The sequence below is a fragment of the Typopeltis vanoorti genome, chromosome 25 (genome assembly GCF_054136105.1).
Source record: "Typopeltis vanoorti isolate ZY-2024b chromosome 25, IOZ_Tvanoo_1.0, whole genome shotgun sequence".
Taxonomy (NCBI): domain Eukaryota; kingdom Metazoa; phylum Arthropoda; class Arachnida; order Uropygi; family Thelyphonidae; genus Typopeltis; species Typopeltis vanoorti.
The window spans coordinates 35,386,739-35,405,669 of NC_143573.1; the positions used below are offsets into that span (position 1 = coordinate 35,386,739).

The 18,931-nt window shown below is 35.2% G+C and overlaps 1 protein-coding gene across 4 annotated transcripts in view; it reads right to left on the minus strand.

Moving 5' to 3' along the window:
* Positions 1–18,302, minus strand: part of Nox (NADPH oxidase) — a 68,174-nt gene extending 49,872 nt beyond the window's left edge. Inside the window, exons 1-2 of one of the 4 annotated variants that reach the window (XM_090414545.1) lie at positions 18,164–18,302; positions 2,917–3,006 (exon numbers count right to left, since the gene is read on the minus strand). In XM_090414545.1, coding sequence (XP_090270671.1) covers positions 2,917–2,948 — 32 coding nt within the window. In that variant the 5' untranslated portion in view covers positions 2,949–3,006; positions 18,164–18,302. Of the gene's footprint in view, positions 1–2,916; positions 3,007–3,145; positions 3,232–16,783; positions 16,924–17,142; positions 17,206–18,163 lie in introns of those variants that run through there. The other 3 variants (XM_090414546.1, XM_090414548.1, XM_090414547.1) reach the window with 3 other exon arrangements.
* Positions 18,303–18,931: the final 629 nt, after the last annotated feature.

Below are 18,931 nucleotides of genomic sequence, written 5' to 3' on the forward strand. Positions count from 1 at the left end.
TGATCTCACACCACCGATGAAAATTATCTAAATACATTCAAGTGTCCACTGTCCAGCGACCAAACAGATTACGGTTGAAATCCATGGGATGGATGTTGGAGAGTAGCAGATTTTCATCGTTTGATATGAAACTGCTCTTACTGGCAGCTTGAAGAAGTTTTTTCAAAAAGCACCACTGGGAACTGTGAATAAGTTCCCAGATTATCTATCCCCAACGAACTATACGTATTCAATTTTTCGGGAAGTTAACTAAAAGAGCTGTTTACACGAAATCAAATCGGGCTCCAGTACCGCAATATATTATACTTTCATCTCTTTAATATGAATGAAAAAATATAAATTATGCACAATATTTATTTATACAAACTAATTGGTATCAAGAATATTACAAAACATTATACCTTCATTGAAGATTATCCATATAATTATGTCATACAAGCACTGCATTGCAAGCTGGTTTTTTTTTTTTTTTTTTTGTCAAAGTCGTGAGTGATAACCATATATATACATACGTGGTTATGTGCGGCTTATAGTGGAAAAGGGGTTAGTCCTTTGAGATACACACACACAACCCCCTTCCCCCATTACTCTGGATCCAATCAACAGATCTTTCCTTCCTTTCACTTTAAATGCTTTCGTTTTGACTTGCGAAAAGCTTGGTAACTGATACTAGCATATGCAGGATTCCATATACGTATGAACCGTCTTGCATCAGTGGGACGAAGTGGTGGCATCACCTGGATAACTGGAGCCTAGCTTAGAGTATATACTTCATCTGTCTGCTCAGTCACTAAAGGCTGTTTGGAAATTGTCGAAGCAGCTAAGTTTGTCAGGAAAGTTGTACTCGTCCGGATAGCCTTAGTGTCAGCTATTTTTTTTTTTTTTATCCGCAAAACATGCGGCTGTATCCTATTCCCAGTGCTATCTAACCGCGTCCTTTTTCTCGGAAAGATTCCGCTTCACCTCCCTTTACTTTTGATATTTCGATAACAGCTTGCTCAGATTCCAAAAACTTGGTATTTCAAAATTCTACTTTTACTGTAGAACTAACATTTTATAAATCCCAAATCCATTCGAATGCCCTTTAGAATGCTCTCACATTTGTAACATTGCACCCAAAACTTCTATAAGAAAATGCTAGATTGTAACCAGCATGTAACCTTCTTAATAAATTTTCATTATCTTGTGGCCTTCATTCAGTCCCTTCTCGTAGAGAATTTCTGCATTTTCTTTTTTTATATGTATTTTTAATCACCAAAACCATTCCTTCGCTTTAATCTTGTATGAACAGTGGCAGCTGTTGGTCAGCATACAGAATATATACGATAAACCTGTACCCAACATTTTTTGGGTACAGGTCCGTGCACACACTGCATTATTATTTTATTTTATTTTTTGTGACCTCGTGCGTGGGTTCGATAAAATAAATTGATCGCCTAGAGAGTATAGCGGTTGGCTGTAGAGTAATTCTGCAACCACGAATATGACCAATGCAAATTCATTTTTATAAGTTTTGTGATCTAGAGGGAATTCAAACCCAAGGTCTTTCCAATTAAAGGACGCTGCAACTCTTCGAAAGTAACACCTGGACGCAGGTGTGACTTTTGAAAAATGTTAGGAAACGGTTGACAATCAGGACATCTTCATGGTCATACAAAACACTGGTTATATAGTGAAGTACACATGGTCCATACTTTTTCTGGGGGAAAAAAAAAAGTCATCCATTATTGTAGTGACCACGTTACCATACTTGCCTAATATGAAAAACACACTCACGGGGTTTTTAGAATCCAAGATTGGCAATTGAACTTTTGATGTCACAATTACCTAGATGACAGTGGATAAAAAGGAACTAGTTAATAAAATTTCATTGAAAACCACCGAATTAGTTTTACAACTAGTCTTTGGAGAGTAGAGTGTTGGTCTTGATGAAGAGTCTAGCTGATGAAACCAATTCTGAGCTATGTAAATATAATCTGGTATTTGTCTGGCGTACCTTTCCAGATACCATGAATTAAACTTACAAACGTGTGTACTCTTCGTTTTACGGCACAAAAGATGCGATTAATTTATGAACAAACTTATCAGTAAAAAGAATAATCATACGGTGCGATGCCTTAGTACATCAGTAATACCACAACTTAATCCCGCACCCGGACTGTGCATATACTACCCTTAAACAAGCACTATTTTGTCATCCCTAAATTGAAGAAAATATGTAAAATTGAAACGGCGTTTTTATGGATGAGATAGAATTTCGCCTATTTTTGCCGGCCCTTGACATTGTCTTAGTTGCTTACGACAACTCGAATCTACAAAGCATTGTGTTTTGTGGATTCATGTGAGGGGAGGGGAGAAGGTGAACTGAAAGGTCAGTTGTGAACATTGTCTGGTATCCCTCTCACTGAATAACTGGTGATGAGGAAAAGGTCTTTCGGTAACCGGGAAAGATTCAGGCATATACAGGATTTATAAACCTGAAAACTGACCTACTTAATCCGGACTTCCAATATTCTTATGAATGAACAAGAAATACTTCCAATGTGTCTGCTACGGCCTCGGGTATTAATGCAGAGGCATCCATTTTCAAAGAAGAACGTAATGAGTCTTTTATAACACTAAACGGCTTCAAGTAGTGGTAAATTTATTCAAAAGAATGAATAACTTCGGTTTAACTATGATTTCAAAGGAAATAAAAAAGAGTACACATTCTAGTACTTTAGTACTAGAATAATAATTTAGTACTAGAATTTGTACACGGGGAAAAAAAAAGAAAATATCAAATTAATGCATAATGCTAACTATCTGGAATAATTCAAAATGAGAATTTAACAAATGATCCTTCATAGATTTAAAAATTCATTAAATATTTGAGAGAATTATTGAAAGAGTGATAAAAAAAAAAAAAATACTTACTCCGTTCTCCCCAAAGACGAGATAAACTCCATGATGGCACATCCAAATCAACGCTACGATGCACGATAATCTTGGGAGGAATCTCTAGCCCTGTTGACAGAGGAAAACGAAATATTAATTCCAGCATTACGAATGTATAAAATTGGCACATCCGGGTCAGTAGCGAAGAAAAAAAATCTTCGCCTGCAACCTGCTACTTATGTAAACAAAATACACACTAAACACTTACACGTCAAGCTTTTTCACAACACTCGCTTTTGGTATCCTAAGAAAGTATTATCCTAAGCAGAAAGACAATCGGCTCAACACCTGACGTCGGCAGCATGGTAGAAACAATGTGGTGTACTAGTCTAGGCTCCAAATGGGTGAAAGACCAACTTGCCAAGGTTACAACCACAAGCGCTGTGGTCAGACGAGGTGTGCGTTTGACAGGAAAGTGAATGACGTCACAACCAAGGAGCTGGATGTGTCAAGGTCGGATTTAGACGTGGTGACTTTCTTCGATAGTGGATCTTGCCTTAAGGGACGAAACACCTGACTATCAAAAACGTAAAAGAAAGGCTTACATGCAAGTTCTTAATTACAGCAATAGGAGGATTAGTAATCTTAGTAACAAACGACTGTTTACCTGAACTTGCAACCCACTAAGGGTTCACACCTGTTTGGGTTTCTTAAAAAACCGTAAATATCCGTTCATCTTAGTTGCTGTTGAGATCCGTTCTAATATTTTACGTTTACTGAATAGTGCAGCTTCAAGAAATACTTCCAACTTGCCAAAAGGATTTTATCAGTGAAATATCTCCAATTTCGTTGTTTATAGTAAACAATTTCACTTTCAGTTGCGGCTGAGCATATCTCACATTTCCAGTTATTAAAAATGGTGCAAATAAGTGACGGAGTCGATTAAGCCATTTACAATTGCCACATATCTAATCAGCATCGCTACACAGATTTTTCCATTGCGGATTTTCATGCAAAAGGTACTGTTAAAAAATAAATAAAAAATTTTGAAATCATCTCCTACTCTCATGAGAATCGCTTCCCTCTAATCCTGTCTTCTATAGTGACCATAAAACCAAGTTATTATTCAGTGGTCTCAATCTTATTGAACGTTTTTGAGTGTAATTTAGACTAAGATCTTTAACACACAAGTTGATATTCTCTTTCCCTTTTTGGACTGTAGAGTTTCAGGAAGAGTAAATACAGCTGCGTTCATAGCAGCTGTATTTACACTAACCAGTTTCTCCCATTATCCACCTCTCCATTGTTTTAGTTTTTCTGATTATAAGTATGCAATTAGTTCCTAGCAATGTTTCGGAATGAGCGTTATGAAATATTACTTCAATGAGCCTAAGTCAGAACCTGTTTCTTTCTTCATATAGTAGTTAAATCGCTATAGCACCTATTAACATAGTTGTAGAATGAATAATGTTGAACTAAAAATTTAAGTTATGTTGACGAGTTAATGAAATGTTATTTCTAGGTTTAATATTTAAGGGAAAAAAGCATTCAAAAGATGGGTATAAACCTTATTAAATGGCCTGGATACATTTTGTAGTTCATGATGTTGCTAAATGCTTAGTGGAAGACCATAAGTTATGGCCAATGAGAGTTCATTTACGAAAAATACATAAAATTCCAAGCACGAGGTACTCAAAAAAGATTTTTATACGAAACTGTTGTAAGAGATTAATTAATATAAAAATTATTTTAACGAAAGATTGTTAAACGCTACTACAAATTGACTTACTGCTTCTATGAAACTATTTCTAGCTTCTAAGGTGGCTGCATTAAGAAAATTCTTCTGCTATTCTTAGCGTAAAATCCTTCATAATTAAGATAGCCGTCACGTAGATGATTGCTTAATCAGAGAATCAACGGGGAAAGTTGATTCCAATACGAGTAGTTAATGTCAAAAAAAAGGGGGTATCCAAACAAGTTTCGGATGAACAGGTTTCCCATTTCGCTTAGGAATTCTGTAGTTTGTTCTACAGGTATTCATCTGCATTCTAAATACGTTACAACGTTTGCCACTAACTCATTTTATTTATGCTGTAACACAGACGAACATTTTTAACGAATCGCATTTTATGACATCTAAAATTGCTGCATCAGTTCTACATATTCAATACACACGAAAGTTACTTCGAAAAATTAAAATTTTATTTGCAAATAAGACATTCCAGTGATCTATTATTTTCTTGTAGCTACTTAAATATAACTATTGAGCTAAATAACTAAATCCACTGGCCTACAATTAGAACAGTTGAATGCTTATGGAGTTTGCGATATACTGGAGTATAAGGCTTACCTATTAATGAGAAGAAATTAATTCGTGGTATATGGTAAATTCATTTAAGTTAACTATTTGGGTTATGGACGTCAAAATATGCCTAACAACTGGCATTCTTATAAAGCGCGCAGACAACTTCAGCGCTACCGTGTGCAGGTGGTCTCATCATATTCACTAACGGAGAAGCAGGATAAACTGGCTTTTCAGATTGTCCTCCTTTCATAATGATGGTAAGTTTATGCAAAGTGGCATATTAGTCGAACCATTCCACTCTGCTTAAAAATACGAAGATATCGACTCACTTAAAAATAATTTCAAACGAAATAGAATAAATATTCTATACTATTTTTGATGTTGAGCTGTTTTTAATTCAATACTCATCGTTTGTTGAACAGGGGTGTCCATTAAATGTTCTTTTAAGAAGTCTGGCATCGAGGTGATGGGGGAATGATAGTTTATAAAACTAAGTTAGCGCCACCTGCTAAAATTATTTCGACAGTTGTCTGCACTGCTTTTCAATCTATGAAGCAAACCTTACGTAAATTTAAAAAAAAAAATAAATAAAAATAAAAACTGATTACTAGCTACATTAATTTTGATAAGTGAAAGAAAGTGTTTGTTAAAACAAACCCTAATAAATGATTCTGACGCAAAACTTATGAAGGGGAAAAATATAATTGCCTAAAAGATATCGACTTCAGTGTTGCTGAGTTTTAAAGTTACTTTTAAAATATGCGAGGGGGAAAAAATTCTTAAAATATTGTTAAATCATAAATTATATTTAAAGTATTGTGTGTTAAAGATTATTATTAATTTTCGTGTTTCCAATTCTTGCATTTAATAATAATCTTTAACACACACACAAAAAAAAAAAACTGAAGATCTGGGATGATACAATCAAAGAAATAATCAAAAAGAAAAAAGAAGCCTATCACAAATGGTTAAGCAGTAAAAGATTAGAAGACGAAATAGAATATAAAAGAATAAGAGCCATAGCTAAAAGAGAAGTCAGAAAAAAAAACGAGAATCATGGAATAAATTTGTTTCTAATTTAGAACATGATTTATATAAAATAAGACCCAATGTATATAAGATTTTGAAACACCTAAATGCAGATACCAAAGAAAAAATTAAACACTGAATTGAAATTAGAAGAATTTCTAAATTACTACACAGAACCGTGGACAGACAAATATTTCAAAAAGACAACTGGCAAACAATTAACGAAAATGAAAAGGAAATAACTGAAGAAGAATTAGAAATCAGCCTGAAAGAAACAAGAAACTGAAAATCACCTGGAGAAGATAAGCTAGGTTCAGAACTATATAAATACGCAGGAACAAGATTCAAAAAAACACTCTTACTATTTTTAAATAAAATTTACTCAACTGGTATTCCCCCAATAGAATGGAAAAAAGCAATTGTGATTCCTATCTTTAAGAAAGGTAATAGAGATGACCCTAAAAACTATAGAGGTATCAGTATACTAAATTCATGTTACAAAATATATAGCAGAATCTTAAATAACAAACTAATGAAATATTCCGAAAACTTTATTCTAGAGGTACAAAATGGATTTAGAAAAGGATGATCATGTATAGACCCAGCCTTCCCTAAAATTAATAATAGAGAAAAGAAGAGAATACAATTTAGAAACACATATTGCATTTATTGACTTTGAAAAAGCATTTGACAATGTTAAAAGAAACATTATTTAACATATTAAAAGAAAGACAAATACCAAATAATATCCTAAAAGCTGTCACAAGTATATATGAAAATAATCAAATACAAATAAGATTAAATCACGAGCTATCATATACAAGAGAGATAAACCAAGGGGTCCGACAGGGATGTCCCCTCTCAGCAACTCTTTTTAATATCTACGTAAATGAAATAATAATAAAATGGAGTAAAAATTTACATCAAGGAATTAAACTTTCACCTACAGTTAACTTAAACACTCTCCTCTTTGCAGACGACCAAATAATAATTACAAATTCTGAAGATAACTTACAGAAAGCTATTTTAAATCTAAATGAGATATCCAAAGATTATGGTATGATAATATCAACGGAAAAATCAAAAACTATGGCCTTTAAAGGACAAGATCCAGCAAGAACTAAAATAGTATTAGATAACAAGATCTTAGAACAGGTGAATTCATTTAACTACCTAGGATGTATGATCACTTATGAAAATGAAAAAGATAAACATAAAAATTGCAAAATATTTAAAAATAACAGGAGTAATTAACTCTATATTTAAACCAAACCTAGTTCAAAAACAAACCAGGCTAAAAGTATACAATACATTAGCCCTACCGGTCCTAATGTATGGAAGCGAAATCTGGACAATAAAACAAAAAGACAAACAAAGATTAACAACAGCAGAAATGAAGTTTATGAGAAAAACTGCAAAGTATACGCTATTTGATCACAAAAGAAACAAAGATATTATGAAAGAATTAAACCAAGAACCAGTAATTGAAAAAATTAAAAAATATAAACATAGATGGATAGAACACGCTCAAAGAATGAAAACAGAAAGATTACCAAAACAAGCCTTAAATTACAAGCCATTAGGAAAAAGAAAACCAGGACGTCCTCTTAAACGATGACTTCTAAGGCCGGAACAGGCCATACTAGGCCTAAATCCTTGATACGTATGATGATGTGTTAAAGATTAAAAACTAAAAACTTTCATATGGATTTTGGGACTAGGAACCAAGGCTTATGATTCGGTGTTCAACAAAGCCTTTGAAAGACTAGCTGTTACAAAAAAAAAAAAAAAAGTAATTGTAGAACTAACGCATCATTTCCTAATATGCATCATCAAGAGCATACAGGATACTATGAGAGTATCGCATGATTAAGTTTGCATTAACAGCTTCCCTTTCGACGAAGCCTTTGAGTATAAAATTCCGAGCTCGAAGAATTATCAGTGATTTCTAACACACGGAAGAATTCTTGTTCCTGGTAGCTTGTTTTTTCCAGACGCAAAACCAGGATTCTAAAATTATGGTCGTGAAAGCCATGAATACTTGTCAAGGAAGTTGGCCTCTACGGCCGTTAAGCCAGAACTATTGATTCTTATTAAGATCATCCTAGGAATAATTAACTTCCTACAGCAGATTAATTTGGAAGCTACTTCACTCACAAACTCTGTTTGCTTAACACTTAGGTAATGGGTTACACAAGTATATAATTTGTTGGGAATCCACCTGTCAAATCTTGCATTTCGGTCTTGGAGGCACTGCATCGATCCGCCTCGATCGTCTTCCCATGGGTCTTTTCCTGAAAGCTATTGCATATTTACAAAATATGCAATATTTTGTAAATATTGCATATTTTTCAAAATTATGAACCCAGTTCATAATTTTGCTGGAAACCATGCTGGAATGCCAGTCAAACACTAATCATTCCAAATCACGAGTTCCTAAATATGATTTTTTTTTAGAGTATCATTCTTTATGGCTTCATGTGCCAGAAAAGAAGAACTCTCTCTTAGAGTATAGCAATTATTCAACTAATATTTATTATAATAATATTCATCGAATATCCCAATTGTCAGATTTAACAGTTATAAGCGTATAGGAAGGTATCGTTTTATTTCATTGGATGCTGAGGGGTAGTCCCACTCTTATGAGATTTCCAAATACTTCGATCCGATTGAATCGCCCACTCGGTCAAAAGTTAGATAAGGGCTGAAACACGTCTACTCCCTATAAAGGAATAAAAAGGCATTAGCTGATTTTTATTTTTAATATTTCGATACTTAATCCCTATTCTTGAATCTATAAATCACCTACAATACTTCAGCAGTTGTTGCATCTTCCGTCATTTAAAACGAATTTAGTGAATTAAGGTGTAATAAAATTAAGAGTTATCAATAAACTATTGCTAGCAAGTACTTACTGAGCTGAATAATAGATCTAAAAGTAATGCAAAAATTTTGATGAGCGTTTCTCGGCTACGGTATATTCTAAAATCCGTTTTTTCATAGTAAGCGAGACATCCTGTGCTCAGACCGGATTTCGCTTAGGATTTAGCAGTTCTGAAAAGGATGTTCGCAATTAATGGTAAGAGTACGCATTCATGACTAAATACTTTTTGTAATAAAACTAAATATCAATGACTACTCTGATTTTCCACAGTTACAAAACCATGAATGACGTACATGGTAGACAATTCAAAATAACATCAGGATAAAGCAACTTCCTGTGGTTTAGATCTAGTGCTATCCGGAAAATAGTTTAGTTTTGATTCACATCTTAATCATCAGATCCTTTTTGACAGTTCGTAGTTTTTTTTCCTTCTTAATTTCTGTAGAAAACTAGCATTAAGAAAATGCCTTATTACTATTTATGCGAGTTCCACCCACTGAAGGTTGTATATAACCATAGCTTACCCACATTAAAACTGTGGGTGTGTGGGGGAGGGGTAATTTTTTTTTAAATCCTCATCTGGAGAACAAACATGACTTTTTTTCAAGCAACCTCAATTCAATAAAGGGTGGCCTATCTTAAGCCCCACCTTCATCTTCCACGTAAAGACATTCAACACAAACATCCATGTCTGACTGTTGGTTGGAGAAAAAGTGTACGCTATCCACTCAATGAAGGCCAGCGATTGGAGCATCATGCACTTGTGTATGATCACGCGCCAAATACTTTAATTTCATAAAAGTGCATTGAAGTGTCTAATCACTTCGAAGGATTATTTGAAAGTATCCTGACCAAGCGACATTTCAATGCTACTCAAGGAGCGAAACTATTGACTAATATTGTTATTGCTTTAATCCGGAACCTCGTGCTGATTAGATGTATTCATTTCTAGCAATTAATTACTATGCTTCGATACATAATCTTTTCTTCCAACTCGACTCAAACCTTTATGGGAAGAATTCCAGTATCCAATAGATATGGGAAAAAAAAATCAACTCAATTATCGTTTGAGAAGTTAATGAGAAGCAGATGTCGCATTTAATTTCATATTTCTGCGTTTAGTTTTTTTTTAACAACCCACACAGAAATACGCTTATGAGCACTCCAGGTTGATACAACATAATCGCCAATACAGAACTAATCGGAGATGCAAATTTAAATGCGAATTGAGAATAACAAGGGAAAAAAATGAAGTTACCAATAGGAATTAATTATTGATGGCAATGACACAAAAAGAATAAACCAATATATTTAAGATTTACTCTGCAAAAGGTTCTATATTCTCTTAAGATGCTATTCTTGTTCAAAAACAAGAGATTTAAGTCACTAGGAGCTTTAAGCAGCAAATTGTAAAATTGGCTAGAAATCTTCAATTTTTTCTATTTTTTAAATGAAAGGACATTGCAACTGTAGGCTACATTGCGAAGGCTTATTAATAGAGTAGGCAAATGAAACTAGTTTATACACACCCGCGCAAACATTTGTAATGAATACTTGTTCTTGATTTTTAGATGATATATTAAAATAGATACGAAACTTACTGGGATTTTTTGGCACTTAACTAGCAAAGATACTTTCGCACAAAACTTGTCAGCCTAGAATTGTCTGTAGTTTGTTATGAAAGATTTTACTTATACATCAAAAGCAACGAAATTCCAACGTGATTTTCTTATTAGGCTTACAAAAGTATTGTGAACAACCAAAAATAAAGCAATATTGACATCCTGGTGCTTAGGAGATTCCGAATTGGTAACCTAGACTTCCCTCTGGTGTGTGCAATTTTTCGCATCTTTGTTTCACGAAAGTAAATACAAAGAATAATTTTCACTGTTTAACTTCCATGGGAATAATTTTCTAACGAAAGTTCTCGGTCCTAGGGAGGTAGTAAAAAAAAAATAATTCATCTTTCCAAATCATCATTGGCGTCTGGGAGCAAATTCTCCATTTTCCCACACTCAGCCTCAGTCATAAATCACGTGGAAGAATATCAAGACAAGGTTTCATTATCAAAGTTGATATGTAACGGTTTTCCTTCCGACAAATCAGCTTTCATTAGTAATATAATAGTCAATCTCGTTTTAATTGGATCCAATCTATTATTGCTATTTGAAATGTTCGTGTTGGTTGAATGCATACAAAGATAACAAGGCAAAGAAAACCGTTGTGTATTGGGTAAACCTTGAAGCAGAAGACCATTAATAGCGAATACAACGTGGTCCTCAAGTGACGCTTAGAGGAATGACCCGACTGACCTTGATATGCTGGGTTACGTAGCGAAACGGAAAAGTTCTTCCGAGAGATTGCTGTAATGTTACTCCAACAGCCAGTTGGCAATTTCCCCGTGTGTGTCACGCCATGAAATGTAACAAACCCGCACGTTGATTCTTTGTTTTTATTTTTCTAAGCGGAGTTCAGTTATTTTGTCCCATGTGTGAAATATTCTGTATTTTAGTTTTTATTAAAAATTGGGTTTTAAAGCATCTTATAAAACAGTGAAGCAAATGGTTTACTATTCTGTCCAGCAGTATTAAAGAATAATTAAAAGAAAAATCTTTTAAATAGTCCAAAGAATCCGAATACTTTGATTTGGCACTACGTACATAATGAGAAAAGTTACTCTGGCACATTCTTTTTTTTTTCATGTCCAGGATTATCTTGATCCTGGGTATAACAACCAGTTTGACTCGTTCAACAAGGATTGGGAATTCCCTTTATCGCCTTTATCCGAATTTAACAATGAGGATGAAAAAGAACCAAAAGTCACTCATCCACTGAATCTAAAAATGCCATTTAGGCAATGTCATCACGTGATGACATTGCCTAAATGGCATTTTCTTCAACTAATCTCTTCAGATTACTGATGTTACCAGTTTGTTTCTTATCCAAATCAGTTTCTGTTCACTGGTGGATAATTGCTACTGGCTACCTCTGAACTGCAGAAGTATCCTCTCTGTTCTACATCGCACGCAGTCAAAATACCACGTCCTACTTTTGCTCGGGCGACATACCTTTGTTTTCAGTTCCTTAGTAGTTGCACAACCGTTTTAAGGTTATGGGAATCACGTTAGTGTAATTCACAGGTAACGCGCTACATCTTCTCATTTAAAGCAAGTGAAAACTTGACCTAAAATCGGATTGAGGGTAAGCGATTGAATTACCTGAGGCCTTGAGAGAAAATGGAGAGAGTCAAGTGATTTCTCAATACACCGTATTGTAACAAAGTGATGATGCCCTCCAGTAGTGTGACGTGTAATGTTTCACAGAAGTCATTAGATTTATGGTTGAGCGTTACTGAAAAGTCCTTTAGTAGTTTGTTGTGCAGGGGGGGGATTGGGAAGTGGGGTAAAGAAGTTTTTTTTTTTTTTTTTTGGTCCGGACCTCTAAAACAGTTTCAAAATCCTCTCGAAGTTGCTAAAAATCTTGAACAAGTTAACGAATCTATAATTTCTCGCTGAAGACATTGACCAAACCTCAAGCTATAAACGTCCAACAAAATGGACACTAACAGCCCTCCTTTTAACCCTCAGAAAAGCCTTCAAGAAAGAATTAGCCGGATTCTAGGAGGTACCAAAAGAATTCCATACCTACTCACGCATATTACTTCATAGTTATATTTCAGATTCGGGTGAGGAGGGTTTGTCACGAACATAGCGTTTTAGTTGATCCCATAAATGCTGGAATGGTGACTGTGCTTGGACATGGCATAGCATGATTCCAGTTACCTCTAGCAAGAATAACCAAGTGTGAAAGAATGCAAATGGTCTGCAAGGATGTTCAATTAGGCCTTGGCATTCAGACGTCGCTAAATCGGCATCATGGGGGGACCTATGTTTGCACGACAACACTCCGTCACCACAGCGTGCAGAGCTGATAGGCTCGAATGTTACATCGATTCAAGCTGCTTTCCTCGTATCTTGGCTTCGATTTTAAACCTTGAAACCTTTAATTATCGGACCGGAGGATCTTTTCCTTGCCATCTCAAATATATATTGCATGTGTTCATACGCTCACTGTCTCCACAGCCCCCCCATTTTAGCAGGAGGTGGTTACGTAATGTCTATCAGATCCTAGTCGTGTTTTTGATGCACTGTGCATTCTGATATGTAATTCGACCGCTTATAAAACTTTCTTTAGACTGCACACTTCTTTTAAATCAATCAACAAGCTGTCATCAGAATTTTTCTGCTTCTGATATTTTAATAAACTCTAGACACGATTACTCGTGAATAAACTCCATCTGGTAGTTCTCATAATATTTGCACTTTTGACCATTATATTCAAGAGGCTTCGTTAACATGATAACTGAAGAGCGCTCTCACTAACTGGCGTGTAAACAGGATCGGTACAGTGCTGTCACTTAACGGGCATTTATGGCATTATGAACTATAACCCACTTAAAGAGATATGAAAGGACTCAGCATTTAACTTTTTTTTTACGCCTGAGAATTAAGATTCATACCTAAGTAATCGTACACAGCCTATGACGGATAATTCAAATCTTAGTTATTGGCGCCTTATAATCAAACATCTTGAACTCTACCTCTGCTCACAGGATAGTTTTAAGTTTATGAATGGCCCACACTCGCTGTGGTTCTCAACACCTTAAATCCCACCATTCAAACAGCAGGAATAACGGGATAGTCAGTACCGTCGACAGGGTGTAGCATAGAGGCAGCCTGCCTCACGGCGCGGCTTAATAAGGGCGCTCGTTCAGCCATATTGAGGTAAGCGCGTGGCTACGTTAACAATTTCTGTTAGCGTAGCAAGTGCGGAAAGATTTTCCAAGCTTAAACTGATTAAAAATTATTTGCGAATAGCAATGACCCAAGAATGACTGGCTGGTCTAGCAACTACATCGATAGAGGCGGACATAGCTTATCATTTAAATTTAGAAGAGCTTAAAACAATTTTATTGTGCGATATCCCCGTAGAGCAAACATTTAATTAATATTACGTAATCGTTCTCTTGTAATAAAATAGTAATTGGAGATTTTCTCATATTTTGTCTTATAATCCATCTGCTTGACTCAGGACTCGATCTAACCTGGCGACGATCTTGGGAATAGTTCACTTGATACACTGGAGAGCACCTCTAAGAACACGCCTAATTTGTAGAGTGTTAATTAGTAAAAAAATGATTAAATAATTTGGGGTATTAACAATTCAATGTTCCGTTGTTGGATTCTTGCCAATATCCTTCCAGAATTGAATTCCCGTGATTTACTAAGTGCAACTGTGTCAGTTCAATACACGTCAGTAGGTCACCAGTACTTAACCTCGCTTTTTTCACCTGCAGGGTGTTACTTACCCTTGACCTCAACTTGGAAATGTTTGTTTGGGGAAAGTTAATTACATCACGCGATAGATCACTTACAATCACGAGAACACAATAAATCATTTTCGGGTCAGAATGTCTCTTGAAATGAAGCCTTGACTAAATCTCACGCCGGGGAATTTTTTTTGTGGTGTTTCGCCAGCAGAAATTGAATCAAATATTTTCCAAAACGGAAGAATTTGGAATGCAGTTGATCGTAGTCACGTTTTTCGAACGTGCGATTAACTAGAACAGAAAGTAATAAGATTCGAAACCCAAACTTCACTTAAAATTTCCATGAATCATTTAACCGGAAGTCAATCACTTCTGACTTCCGATTTAAGTCATTTATTGAGACTCGGAATTATGAGATGGTATTACCAGCTTAATTCCTGTTAAAATATATTTTCCATATCGAATAAAGGTCATTTTAACTCCTTTCTGGCTTCCTTTGTTCTTTCCCTTAGTCAAACGCAATAAAAATCCTGGAAAACGTATTTCGGTTAAAAAAAAAAAAAAAGAAAGTCATTTGGATTATTTAAAAGAACAAATCGAGGCTTATCGCCTCGTTCCTCCCATGCTGAGCACGATATTGCCATAGTTATGAATTTGTATTATTGACGAAATAACATCGGAGTTATTCAGCCAACTTATTCGCTAACAAACATTACTAATATTTGATTCTACTTACAATAACATCACGCATTTTGTTGCCACCCCTACTTTTGATTCCATTTGGATTGCATCCACCCAAGAAAGGTTTTTGTAAATCTAAAAACACATTCGTATCTTGGGTGGGTTAAAGTTTTTTTTCTTTCTTTTCCCTACTTTCTTCCCCGCCTTTTTCTGAATTTTAAACGCCACTGGCCATTTATGATTTATAAATGAATAAACGGCGTCTTAAGAGAATGTCTTGGTTTTAAAACAATTCTGACATTTTACAATGCTCCATTCAACGGTGCGATTGAGCAAGCGGGTTGACATATCCAGAGTTACCTCTGGGAAGCGTGCCTTAGATGTGCTTGTTTGGTAAGAAGTTCCGAGGTGCATTGAAGCATTATGAGTAAGTGAACAAAAAAAGGCAGGACAACGTATTTTATAACAGGATATAAGAACTTCAAACGTCCCTTAAGTTCTCCCCCCCCCCCCAATAATTTATAGTTAACAAACTACGCAAATGTGCAACGGCAACCTTCACCGACAAAATGTACGTCGTTCAGATTAGTAATGATTATTATCCAAAATAAACTAGGTATGGTTATTACAAGAGCTACACAGCCGGGCTAATATCTTCTTATAACTAAACACTTCTACACCCCTACGTGAACGTAATTATGAAATAAATGTTTTCTCAAATCAAACCTTAGCAAGAAAGGCCCACCATTCGAAAACCCCCGCATGGGATGATTGCCACAGAAAACCGGTGCATTTAATTCAGCGTAACAGAAACCATAACTCACAAACGCCATGGGATAGATAGAATAATAATAACAATGCTCTATTCAATCTCTCATAGTTGGAAAATTTACTCTTCGGCGTTTAAAATTTACTTATCCCATCTTATGTTTACCTGCGAGACAAAAATTGCGATACGCTATTGACAGATTGATTAGCAAAATTTGAAGAAACAGAATAAAGATGCAAATATAAGACCCAAGCTCAATGAAAAGCGATGCAGTGCAGAACTATGCCGCGTGATCTGTTGAGATCAGCGCTCCTCGAGTTTTGCTAATAAGGAACCTCAACACATCTCAATAACATTTCTCTCGTTTATTCTTTGACATGGACTGGCTCGATTCCGATTGTGAAGTGGAAAATAGAAAGGATTACTAGGGTATTTGATTGAATCACATCCCTTCAATTCTTTTACGAAATTAACTACTTCCCCGTCCCCTTGAAGGTATATTTCAATCATGTCTAATTGTGTTAGCAAAAAAAAAAAAAAAAAAACTACCCTACAATATTTCAATCACCAATTATGACGTTCTGACAAGGATATTGTCAGAAAATCATCGGAGATATAATCAACCGATTTTGAATGAGAATACGAAATAGTTCCTCGTTATAACGCTAATATGAAACAAAACTACGCACTAGCTATAGAAGCAGAGTGGAATGCAACGAATGATCCACAGATGTACAGCTAATATTTCCTAGTACCGCTTGTTCGTTAAACAAGCGCTAATATTTAACCTGGAGGCAGAACAGAAGCGTGCATAATATTGATCTTTTAAATAATGAATGCATGCATTTAATTCAATCAACCCATTTAATATTTTTAATCTTAAAAAAAGACATCTTTTAATTGGCTTACTTGAAATGCCAGCAAATCCTAATAATGCAATCTCAATGAATATCCATTCCAAGTATTTAGAAACTTCTTTCACATTTAATTTATTTTCTTGAAATTATTTTTTTCAACCATTTCTGCAATAAGTCGTGTGTTGCTATAGTTGTTCGTTTTTATCTGTTTTGCACCAACAAGTGTGATATTCCGTGCAAATGATTTGAATACTACAGACAACGACAAACTAGGGGAGGGGGGAGGATAGTTCACGTACTGCTTTACTCACCACCAACAAAACATTGATATATTTAAATAATCATAGCCTAATTCCTTAATATATATAAACAACATAAGGAGAAGGACAGAGAATGATAAGTTGTTCTTACCGTGTTCTGACCCTTGAACGTTAAATGAATTTCGGTTCAGATCGAGTCAAATTGCACTAACTTTATCCCCAGGCACTCCTCTTTAACCCCACCAAAACGGAACAAGATCTTCCGTTTCCTTACTGTGAAATTGTGACGTCAGCAGTTCCTCTTCCACTAGTTTCACCATCGCTAAACTTTGTACAAAAATACACAAACGTTTGCAAGGAAACTTCCTAGCTAACTATAGCAAACTTTTCTCGAATTCTTCACTAGTCAGTTGCCATTAGCATGCTTCTGGAAGTTGTATGGTTGGCCTAACGCATGCCGGGTAGAGAGTAACACAAAAGCCATCTGGAGAATACAACGTGATTATATTATAGATGTCCATATAGGTCGTTTAGTAACGTCTTTTATAAAACTATCACGAAATTTTCAGAAGTCTCAGAGAGCAGAATAGGTCAACAAGCAGTCTTACAACTCCTAAGCAACTGGCTTTCAAAATCACGTGACCTGGTTAAACAAATCAGTCACGTGGTAGTCGTATTTGGACATTCAAAGCAGTATGCACGATTTCAATGAACGAAAGACCGAAAATACAACATTAAAATCCAATTATGACATTTCATAACTGTCAAAAAAATGCACAGAAAATGAATTAGTAACTGCTAAGTTAAAGGTCAAATAAGCAGCCCAGAAACACGCATAATCCAAATACTTATTGCTGACAAAACACAAGCTTAAACTAAATACATTCACTTCACTTACTTGAATGAGAATTATAAGAAATATTTTAGGAGTATTAAATTACTTTTGCATAAAAGTTTAAATTTGAGCAACAAATATTATTTTAAAGTTTAGTTTTCCTTAAATAAATATTTCACCAATAATTTATTAGTATTTACAAAACATTTTACTGACTTGCAGACGATTTATTATTAGTGTCGCTTTACATACTTTTCTGCGTCATAAAATGTGTTGCTATGACTACAGTTTACTTTAATTTTATGTTAATTTTAGTGAACTCACAGTGGAGGCTTACCTTTAAGAACAGTTGTAGGTCTTTGTTTTTATTATAACTGAGAAGCTATTCGCATCCGTTACTTTCCCGTTTCGCTTGACACAAATCATGGGACTAAACAAAAGTGGCAGCATGCTTGCTACTTGTCACTCTGGTTGCGCTGATAAAATATAAAACGCATTTCAGCCGACTCTGAGAACTGCTAAAAGTTTGTTGATAAATGAACCAGACTATGATAAGATATTTTCCAACTCTCGTAGATAATTTCGATGGCTATTTATAAAATAAACTGTCTGAAATTGGAACTTGATTTACAGTCTGCTAGCAAAAGCTCATTCTTAAGCACTTTAAGAAATAATAATTCAAGTACACACACACACACACAAATAGAATTATTGCCTGTTTTTCAGGAATGTACAAAAAAAAAAAAGTAATGAATAGACTCTCGGCCTAGTTGTTTAATGAGAATCTTGCAATACGGAGACTCCGATGTTAGGACATGTGACCAGTCTGTAATATCTATAGTCGAGAGAGAGATTGGTTTGGAAAAAAAATACAGGATTGAGTCGACAGACATGGGGTTCTCTATAAGTTCTCAAAGTACTTTGCAAGTCTTGTTTTAGCAGCCTACTTGCATCCTAACGAATGTGGTGGATAGCGGAGATAATACGATGGTTTTTTTGGACTTCGTAAATGCCTAGGATGATGGATTTTTGTATGGCAAGTTGGTGTACAAGTTGAGATGTTCAGGATACTAGTTGGTTGAATGATACCAACAAGTATGTATGG